The sequence below is a fragment of the Sciurus carolinensis genome, chromosome 14 (assembly GCF_902686445.1).
Source record: "Sciurus carolinensis chromosome 14, mSciCar1.2, whole genome shotgun sequence".
Taxonomy (NCBI): Eukaryota; Metazoa; Chordata; class Mammalia; order Rodentia; family Sciuridae; genus Sciurus; species Sciurus carolinensis.
Window position 1 is genome coordinate 70,514,605 of NC_062226.1, and position 10,975 is coordinate 70,525,579.

At 43.6% G+C, this 10,975-nt stretch overlaps 1 protein-coding gene across 2 annotated transcripts in view; it reads left to right on the top strand.

Moving 5' to 3' along the window:
• Nucleotides 1-10,664, top strand: part of Entrep1 (endosomal transmembrane epsin interactor 1) — a 62,858-nt gene extending 52,194 nt beyond the window's left edge. For both annotated transcript variants that reach the window (XM_047525373.1, XM_047525371.1), the window contains 5 exons: nucleotides 2,115-2,244; nucleotides 2,414-2,492; nucleotides 4,013-4,165; nucleotides 6,323-6,615; nucleotides 9,806-10,664. In XM_047525373.1, the coding sequence (XP_047381329.1) occupies nucleotides 2,115-2,244; nucleotides 2,414-2,492; nucleotides 4,013-4,165; nucleotides 6,323-6,615; nucleotides 9,806-10,009 (859 nt within the window). In that variant the 3' untranslated portion in view covers nucleotides 10,010-10,664. The remainder of the gene's footprint in view (nucleotides 1-2,114; nucleotides 2,245-2,413; nucleotides 2,493-4,012; nucleotides 4,166-6,322; nucleotides 6,616-9,805) is intronic.
• The last annotated feature ends 311 nt before the right edge of the window (nucleotides 10,665-10,975 follow it).

A 10,975-nucleotide genomic window follows, 5' to 3' on the forward strand; every position in this document is an offset into this window, starting at 1 on the left:
CCATGGCAAGTAAAATAAAAAGTTGCTTGATAGGAAAGGAACTTTCCTTCTGCATCAACTCTGTAGTATCACCATCAAAAAGGGCTTTTGTAGTCATTGCAGTAACCACCGAGGAAGTCATTCACTTTGTGTTCAAGTTAGATAAACTCTATCTGCTCTTCCCTCCAGATTTCCTTCTGAAGAGATTCTGCAGTAGTTTAGGGTCTAAAATGGAAGCTATTCTTCTGACCTCTTGACCCTCAGCAAGCCCCTTCCTCTCTGAACATGTAGGTACCACTGGGTTGGAAATGCCAAAGAAAGACCATCAGAGCTGAAAAATAGGCAAGCAAAGCTGGGGCCAGTAAATTCCTAGGCAGAGGACATGGCAGCTGTCTGCATATGCCATTTGCTGAGGGGGAAAAAGCTGGAAGGATGGCTCATGGGGTTATGCTAAGGAGGACTGAGAATGTCCCTCTAGGGGGTCCATAGGTCCAGTTGATTAAAACAATTGTGTAGTTCCTTGCTAGGAAAGAGTCTCCAGTTAGATCCAGGAAGTGGCTCAGCATTTATATGGTTCTTACAGAACTTCAGCTGGAGAGGAGAGTTGGCATGAGACCTGTTCACAAGTCCTTTTCTGAGGGAGAACATCTCTTTCAGGATGACTTTGCCAGGACGCCCTCAGCCCTCCCAGGCCAGGGCCCTTTATGCTGGGGCCTCTGTTCAGGTTGGATATACCAACATCAAGCCCTGCCGTCTCCCCTTTCAGGGCAGGCAGGGAGTGAGATCCTTATTTATGGATGGACAGATGTAAAGGAAAGAGGGGGCACTCTCCCATTTCTCATTCTTTCAAATTCCAGCATTTCATGAGTTTTATTGTGAGGAAAAAAGAATATCACATCTTTTGACACTCCCCTCTCCCACCCTTCTACCAATCACATTTTGTGAATGAGCACAAGAAATAAATGAAACAATTTTAAATCCAGAGAGTCCTTCTCCCTTAAAAGCAGTCCCCTGTATGTAACTAGCTCAGAATCTATCTTTTCATTATCTCTTTTGGTTTTTTCCCCTTTTCTATTCCAAGAGCAGACGTTGAACTTTGGTTATTATCTTTTTTTTCCCATTCTCTAATAATCCATAATCAGAGCATAGGTTTTCTGTCTTTTTTTGTGTATTTTATAGTAATTATTTTAAAATTTACATTCTTCATTATCAAGGTTTCTTCCCCGCTACCCCTGGTGGAATTTTCTACAAACAATGGGCAAGAAATCTCATGGGTTTTTATTTTTTTATTTTGCTGTTGATGATTCTTTATCAATGGGGCAAGAAAACAAAATACCCCATTATTGAGGCAGCATTCAAGAGGAAAAAGCACTTACCTTTATTTGGGTGGGAGGAAGGCAATTGGGAAAGAAAGTCTGCAGTTCAGTAATTTTGAAATGATTAAGTGTGGGGGTCATAACACTTTCATGGGTAAATGTTGGGAATGGAAATAACTAAAGAATCCTCATCTGTCCTCACTTAAAGAGCAGAGGTGGGAGAGGATGAGGAAGAACAGAGAGGAAAGAGTGAAGGCCTGCAGGACTGAGGAAGGGAAGGGCTTCAAGGGAGAAATTAAACCAAGAGAACAGCAGCTGCCATTTTCATTAAGTTCACAGGATACGTGGTACATTTGTCTTCTGCAGTCCGTCCACCTTCTCTCAGTCCACACCGTTTTGGCTAAATGTGAGAGCCTTTAAATACTCCTTTCTTGAAATCTTGAGTTCATTATAGCTTTATTGTCATTGTTGTTGGTATTCATGATACAAATGGACCAAGACCTTTCGCCAACTTGCCATGCTCCCTCCCTCCCTCCCCCAGTTCCTGGCAGCCACTCATCTGTTTTCTGTCTCCATGGATCATTGTTTGCTTTTTGACTTAAAAGCATGATGGTGTTGCATTTTATGTGTTGTTACTTACTAAGGAGCTCTGGGAGCTCCATCAGAGAGAGTGCGGATTGACCTCCCTCTCCTGGACTCCTAGGGGGAACCAAGTGCTTTTCCCCACAGTCTAGAAACAGAGGTCAATGTTCAGGAGTCACTGCAGACTGAGGCCCAGTCTGTAGAACGTGCTTCCTGATGCCAAGATGCTCTTCCTAGGATGGTTGGTCCCGACATCATTCCACTGCCACATATCTATGGAGCTCGAATCAAAGGTGTGGAAGTGTTCTGTCCCCTGGATCCCCCACCTCCATATGAAGCTGTGGTGAGCCAGATGGACCAGGAGCAGGTACTGTCCAGAGTGTCTCTCTTCTATACATTGACTGCAAGCAGGGATCATAGTACTCTCAGGAAACAACGGGGAGACTGCCCTGCACATCATTTTAGTAGTTCAGTGGGATCCCATGAGCAGTGAGTGGAACATCAACAAAATAATCCTTTCTTTTCCTGTGATGCAGGGATCTTCATTCCAAATACCAGAAGGATCAGAAGCGGCTGCAAGCCCTTTGGAACCAGTTTGCACACAAGTGACTCAAGGTAATAGATACCGTCTCTCTGTCCAAAGTCATGATTCAGTAGATTAAAACATGGTAGAATAACGTGTGTCTCTTGCTTTGTTTGAGGTCAGGTATTCTTGGAGAAAATGGTTCAGCCTATATGCTTCTTTCCAGGTGCAAAAATATTATCAACTATTAGAATTTGTAAGTAGGAGATAATTGTGAGAAGAAAAAAAAAGAAAAAGGTATCCTTAGAATCTTTTCTGAATAATTAGGACTATTTCCAGGAACTTGTGAAATAGATTAAAGTTTAATTTGGCCTTCCGATCTTTTCTATCTATTATTTTCTTTCTTGTATTAAAATAAGCTGGAGTCCGTTGAAGGAATAAAGATTTCATTTATTGCAGGGTTTTTTGCTGTGGGATTATACTGTGTCATTTATAACCTAGGGCCTGCTCATGCTGCCTTAACATCTAGTGAATTCTGACTTTCAGACCTATGGTAAATACTAGAATCAGTTCACATTTATCCTTGTAATTTAATAATATCATTGTTATAGCTTCTCTCTTTGGGGAGGTTTTAAATGACCCAGAGAATTGTCCACTAGGACAAAATTGCAAATGGTAATAAATAATGAATCAACTTTTAGCTATTTTAGATGGAGGTAATTTTTCAACAGTACCATTTGGAATGGGTTTCTGTTTACCTTCTTTGTATGTGTGTGTGTGTGTGTGTGTGTGTGTGTGTGTGTGTTAAGCATGTACTTTACTACTGAATTACACTCCCAACCCTACCATCCATCTGAAGTAGAATTAGAAATTAATATTTGGTTACCCTATATGTTTGTAATTATTTCACTAAAAAAATATTTTCCAAACTCCAAATCAGATTCCCAAATCATGTGCTTTTATTTCCTGAACAGAGTGGTTTTACTGATTTATTTAGTGCTCCTTAACTGGCCCATGGGGGAGTTTCACAGCTCCGGGTGAACTCTGAATTACACAGATGTGCCCTCTGCCAGGCTTTGGTCTGCAGCCCATGGGACAGCCCCTCACCTCTGCAGGTAGTTCCTTCCATGGAAGTAAACTCATTCTGCTTTTTTTTTTTTTTTTTTTTTTTTGCGGTGCTGGGGATTGAACCCAGGGCCTTGTGCTTGCGAGGCAGGCACTCTACCAACTGAGCCATATCCCCAGCCCAGTAAACTCATTCTGAACATTCAGAAATGATAAAATGTCTTGGAGCTTTTCAGAGCTGCATCAGGATTCTTCAGTGGAGAAGATTCTAAGTACCTTCAGGAAAAAAAAAAATGACATTTTGGCATGCATTCTTTATTTTGCTCTTGGGCTTAACATTTTTTTGTTTGTGGAGTGGTTTGGAGAAGAGAGGCAGATTTTCCCATACAGCTAAGAAATAAAAACTCACTGGGCCAGCGGCCTAAGTAAATGTTGTTAACTGTATCACTGTTGCCCTGGCAGGTTTGGGCTCACAGGTGTTTCCTGCCCAACATTTTCAAGGCTATAGATGGTGAAATAATTTTTTTTTTCTATTTAAAAAAATCAGGTGGGGACATTTCTAACACACCTGGAGAAGAAAGCACACCCACAGCAACTCCCAGCTTGCATCCAGAGCATCCCTCAAGAAACTGGAGAGCCCTCCCACCTCTAAGGACAAGATCAAAGAGTGACCCTGTCCTTCACCATTCCGAGGAGAGAGGTGATGTCATCCCCCAAGCTCTTTGCAGACCACTGTGCTTATTTGCCTAAAGATGCCAGGTGAAGCAGGTGATTCTGACCAGCCCAGGGACCTGCAGTTTAAGTGGGATCTGGAAGGAGATTAAGAGGTTGTGAGGAAATATGTATTCTATATTCACACTACGGATATACATCTGACACTTCTTTTAAGGCTGGAAGAATTTGTGTTTTAAGTCATTGGCATCAAAAGCATTTCGTTGCATATGACACCGGTTCTACAAAACAATACACAAACCTAGTTCTGTTTTCTAGTTGCTTACAATTCTGTGCAAATAAGTCACAGGGGTATATTGTTTTTACCCCCTCTTCTATAATTAAATATTTGTTATCTTTTCTACTGTGTGTGAGTAGATTGAATTGAAATCTAACCTTGTTTTAAGAACTTTGGACAGAGTGAAACATACTCCCACACTTAATCTCCCTTTCCATTTTGAAGTTTGCTTGTATAGAGGTGTTATTTGAATCATTTTAAAATTTTTAAAAAGTAGATCTTTTTTGTGAATATGTGAACACATAGACATCTCCAAATAGCTTACCACTGCCGAAAAAAATTTAAAAGTGTAGAGGTAAAGAAATAAAATTAAAATGTTGTGTCATTTCATCAGCAGGAACTTCTTCTTGGGAACAATTCTAGTAGTTGGTCTTTGTTCTTCTCAAACTCTGTGCACATTAAACTCTGGAAACCTTCTGACCCAACTCTCTCTCAGCTCCTGTCTGAGCCCTTGCAGTCTCTGTTCTGTCCCTCTGACAGCGCGTGTTGTTTGCCACAGCTCTGGACTGACCAAGTGGGAGCCACAGAAAACACTCTTCTTATCTCTGCAGCGGCTTCAGAGCAGGAGGAAGCCCTGTTGCCTGGGCCTGAGGGTACCTCTGCAACCCAGCAGGCTGGGCGGCCTGGCCCCTGATTCCAAGACCTGCCTCCACTGCGGGTCTCCTGTACCCTACCTGGCAAGCTGAGGACTCAAGCTGGCTACCTGCAGGCTTCCATGAGAACTCAGCTGTTTGCACTGCTAAGGAGATTTTTCTGGAACCCCTTCCCATTCTGCAGCCCTGAGGGGATGACATGTGATTACCCATTGGATGGCTTCATTGGGGAAGGCACCATGTTACTTTCACACAAACTAGTATAGTCTCTGACTGTCCTCACACATGAGTGTCTTTAGTGTGTGTTTCTGGAAGACTTGTGCTCTCTGTAACATGTAAATGGCAGCCTGGGAGGATGATCTGTAGCCCCAGTTTAGAACTGCTCATGTCTACTTTTCTTTAGAGGAAAGGGAATGCTGCCTTCCTCTCCTCTGCTTCCTGTCTTCCTCGAATACTAAATATCAGGTCTTCACAGACTGAAGTTGCCAGTTTTGTGTACACTGAAGGCTGCTGGCTAGCTTTTGGACACATGGAGACCAGACTTTGGTTTCACCTCACATGCTTCACAGTGCAATAGCATTCTGCTGATCTTTACATCCTTATTGATGCAGGTAGCCATGGAAATTAGAACCTCCAAGGGATTTCCCAGGCCCTTTTCTTGACTTTCAGAATGATGTGTAATTTTTCTGCACCTAATTTTCTGTAATAGCCATATAGATCTACCTCATAGCCATGGTGTGAGCATCGGTCATAGAAGTCAGTACAATGACCTTGAGGATGTTTAGGACAAAGGTACAGTCAAAGTAAACACAGCATTATATTCATTGCACAAGTCTTGTTTCTCTTCAGTCCCTTCTTCTCTTTCAGTAACTCCTCCATCCTCCCTGTTTGGAACATTCATTCATTGGTCAACCATGTTTTTCTGCTTGGCTCATCCATTCCATCTATCTGCCATGCCCCATGAAACTTGCTGCACTATGGGTTCCATTCTGGATTCTGTTCTCTGTCATCTGTCTTTACCTTGGGGCCTGTGTTTCATGTGACATAGTTGAATGTCTTGGGACATGTCCAGTTAGAAATGCACTTCAAGGAATAGGCTTGTGCCATAGTGGTCCCCACCCCCTTTTCCTCCTCTAAGATGAAAAGCAAGATGTGCATGGCTGTTGGCATTTGTCAGATGCTTTCTGCACTAAATTCTGTGGCCCGTGTTCAAAGCGGCTTGGCCAGTGAGCACATGTTGTTTATCTGCCCACAGCCACCCCAGTGCTCAGCTGTGAAGCCGCGACACAGACAGACAGGAGGCTGGATCTGGCTGCAGTGACTCTAAGAAGAGGCTTGAGACCAAGAGCATCAAGATGCCGACCGCGGTCTTTGATAGACTATAGGTCTTACATAGATACCAAGCTGCTGGTGGCCAGGTTCCTGGAGCAGTCCTCCTGCAGTATGACCCCAGATATCCATGAACTTGTAGAAAACATTAAATCTGTTTTGAAGTCCGACGAGGAACACATGGAGGAAGCTATCACAAGTGCCAGTTTCCTGGAACAGGTAGTTTTATTATTGATATTGGGCATGGATCTGATAACTGGTTTCTGCAGCAACTTGAATAGCTCTCCAATTTTCAGTCCAAGGCAGAGTAGGTTCTGGCCACTGTCTCCAGGGACCTGGGGCTAGGAGGTCAGGGAATGGGGAGAGAGGAAGCCAGAGAGGCTTCCTTCTAGATTTGGTAACTTTTCCATGGTTCTCTTGGCCAAAGGAAAGAGAACCTAGTTTTCTGGGACATGGAAGCATGCCTAGAAAAAGCAAAGGATACAGATAGTATCCTTTAACATTTGAGTTCCTGAATTCACGATTTCCTTTGATATGGCATGTTTTCTCGACCCTTTGAAAATGGTGACCTAGGTGGATTTAGTATTGGCAAGATTCTGGGAGCTGTTCACATTCTCATAAATTGTTTGGCAAGATAAATAAGCTGATAGGACTTAAAGGAATAGATACTTTTCCTTCCCATAGTTTGAAAAGTAAAAGGTAGTCTTCTAAGTGGGAGTCATTCAGGGAAATGGTAAAATTGGGCATGCACATAATCCTTCTGGATCTCAGTTTCCTCATACAGTGAAGGATTTGGCTAGGTGGTCTCTACCATCAGACCTCTGAATTAGTGGAATTTCCATCTGATAAGTTTCTCTCCAACCTTTGAAAAACTGTTAACTTTCAGGTGTTCACTCTGTTGCTACGGGTCAGTGCAGTGACACTTGGTGTGACCTGGCTTGGTGCCTTTAAATACTTGGAGCATTAAATACCAAACAAATACTCTTCAAGTTGAATTGGCACAATTCTTAGGGTAATTACCAGTTCCAGTATTCTAGGTAAGATTTTAAGGTAGTTTAAATACACTCTCTTCTTGCTCTCCTTTCTGTTCCTACCTTCCACTTGCTGGCCTCTTATTGAAACCGGAAGCCAAATTCTTTCCTAGTCCCTCAGGGGACCCAGGGAAGAAGAGCAATCTGCAGTCTGATTGCTTCTAGGAAGAGGTACTTGAACTTCAGACCCTATTGTGGTTTGCTCTGTAAAAAGGTGTTCAGTCAATGGTTCTGCGTTAGGTTCCATTGAGTAGCCTTTGTAGGGGAGACAGTTACATCCTGGAGACCCTGACCTACTTCAGTTGTCATTCTCTGCTCCCTTCATTCAGTCCAGCCCCAGTGGCCTAATAAACAGGAACATTTGGAAGTACTTTTCAAAGACCACCAAGCTCTGATGTTGGGAAAGAGTTGGAGCACCTTTCAGACTTCTTCAGAATCTTGCTCCCTGAGAAATAGCTCTGGAGAAAAAGAACAGGTACTTACAGTTGTACAGGTGCTATAGTTACAAATGTTTGCTAGATCCTTGAGTCCCAGACTGGTTAAAAGTTCAACTACTGAGATTGTTGTGACTGACTCTGGGTCATCTGCAGGAACCTTCCAGGATTGGATCCCCAGAAGTCATAATGCCACAACCCTCCCCAGACAGGAAGCAAGGACAGCAGAAGGAGACACTGACTCAACCCCACCTTGCACACTTTCACTTTCTTTATCCTCACTAGAATTAGTTCTGAGATCCATTTTAATTCCCCCCAATATCAAAAAACACTTACCCTAACTTACCATGTAACATAGTCAAATTTAATGAAAGTTAGAATTTTCTTCTTAATCAGGAGACAAAGGCAAGTCTTAAAGACAAGAGTGTTAGCAAAATTTAATATCCCATCTTTGGGGGACTAAATTTTAATGACCTTGTCTGCTCAGAATGGTACACATGAAGCAAAGTCCTCTGGATGTTTATTATGCAATGCTAGGTGGAGGCTCCCGAGTTTCCCCAACATGCTACCATTATCCCAGGTCATATGGACAAGTCTGAAATTCTCCAAAATTATTTTAACAGGAGCTCCCTCCTCTTTCAATCCCAATTAGGGATCTCCCATATTTTTGCCATCTTTAGAGTAACTGATGTTATTATGTCTTTAAATACCTTGCAAAACAGATCTAGCAGAACCATTCTTAAACAGCTTTTTCAAATAAATTGGCCTCATTTTTATTGTGTTTGTTGAAGGGTTGTCAGAGCCATCTGAAGCATTATTGATCCTAGTTGACATTTTTAAAACTCATTATCTGACCAGTGGGTGTCAAATTTTCAAGTGCACAGGTGTCACCTGTGTTCTTGTTAAAAACACCTATGCTCAAGTTCCCCTCCAGACTGTCAGAATTGGTGGCATATAGGCATTCATGTTTCTAGCACCTTCCATGCCCCACAAGCTCTCAGGTAATGAGAATCACTGGCTTAGACTGTAGAGAAGTTGGAGAAAACAGATGAGAAGAACGTTAAATATAAAGAAAGAAATCACAATTGACCAATCGAGTGTGGTGGGTCTACAGTTGAAACAATAGAATGTTTGGAGAATTTCTTAGGAACTTAGGAAAGAGCCAGTATATTAAAAGTATCTCTGGAATTCCAAGGGAAAATACCCTTTTTTAAAAATTTTTGGAAGCAAAAATTTTTTTTTTCTCTCCTAGAGAGAGGAGGGTGGGGAAGAAATTTAAAAGAAGGAAGATCTCACAAAAATAGAAGGGAGACCAACAGAGTAGAGGAGTGGATAGAGAGGGAGGGAGAAGAGAAGGGCAGGGGAAGTACTTGGGGAATAAAATCTACCAAATATGCTATGTCTGTGTGTGAATATACCACAAGGAATGTAAATATATAAATATAATGCACCAATTGAAATAATAATTGAAGGGAGTAGTAGAGTATAGTAAGCGGATGGGGGAGGGAGGAAGGGAAGGTGCTGGGGAATAAGATGATCAAATTATATGCATGTACAAATCTGGCATAATGAGTCCCACTATTATGTATAATTTGCAATGCACCAATAAAAAAATTTTGGGGGTGGGTACTAGGGATGAAACTCAGGGGCACTGGACCACTGAGCCACATTCCCCAGCGCTGTTTTGTATTTTATTGAGAGACAGGGTCTCACTGAGTTGCTTAGCGCCTTGCCGTTGCTGAGGCTGGCTTTGAACTCATGATCCTCCTGTCTGGGCCTCCTGAGCCGCTGGGATTCCAGGAGTGCACCACCACCATTATTTTTTTTATTGGCTACCAATAAAAAATTAAAAAAAAAAAAAAAACATGGATAGTTACAGAACACAGGTCAGTGGGCTTCTGGCGAAGCTTAGCCTCTCCTCACACTCTCCTTATTCTCTCAAAGATAATGGCTCCACCGCAGCCCAGCACTTCCAGGGCCCACGCGTTGCCCTCGAGGAGACAGCCTGGCCTGCTGCATCTGCGGAGCTGTGGTGACCTGAGCACCTTCGTCCCGGCAGGGAGGCCAAGAGTAGAGAGGAGACCGCCGAGAGCAGAGGCCGAGCGGCCACACAGCCTTATCGGTGTCGTCCGGGAGACTGTCCTGTGAACGGAGGAAGATAGAAGACGCTCCTGGGGGAAGGATCCACCTTTTCTCTGTGCTGTGTACCAGCGGGGAGTTGGGGTCCCCCTCTGTGAACTCCTCAGAGGGAAGCACTCCGGAGAACGTGTGTTCCTGCTCCTTTGTGCTGCGGGGGGCAGCCCAGGGTGCACAGATAGGTTTTGCCAGGGCCCCTGGGGTTTGGATGTAGGAGGTGGAGGGGAAGGTGAAGAGCTGTCTCCTTCCTCTGCTGGGTCTCACAGCATTCCTGAGGGTCACATGCCCTGGCCGGGGCAGCAACTGGGGTGTGGATTCTTTGCCCACCTCACCCTTCATGTCTCTCCTCGTGGCCAAGTTCTTTCCCTCGTTGGAAGGACAGGGCTTTGGGACTGCTATTTTTAACTGCCTGCGGCCTTTCACTGCTCAGTGAGAGAGGAATTGGCAGGAGACACCGTGATTAACCCCCATGTGACTGCAATCCTCAAGCCTCTTTTTAGGTTACCCTCAAATCACGCTCTCTTTAGGAAAAACAGGAAAATGTAAGTGGTACCTTTTAATGCAAGACATTTAGAGGGAGAATTATTGTTGATTCCATTTATTCATGCTTGCAAAACTAGAGCACCTAAGGCAGAATGAGAATAAAAACGTTTACTTTGGACCTGCAGGCTTGGTGTGCAGTGTTTGTGTATGCTCAGGTGGCGGGGCCTTACCTTACGGAGGAGTTGGAGTTGGAGTTTTGGTGGTCAGGTCCCACAGGCAGGCCACCAAACCAGTTTAATCTCCAAAGCACCTAAACCTTAAGGATGATGTGTCCTTCATAGACTCTGCTGGCCCGGGCTGAGTGGCTTCAAGGCACTGTGTTCTAATAGAGTCATGAACACGAGTGCAATTACAGGCCGGGAATTAGTTTGAGGAAGGAAGGGGTGCTCAGGGAGGGCTACTTTGAGGAAATGGCACTTGAACTGGATCCTGGAG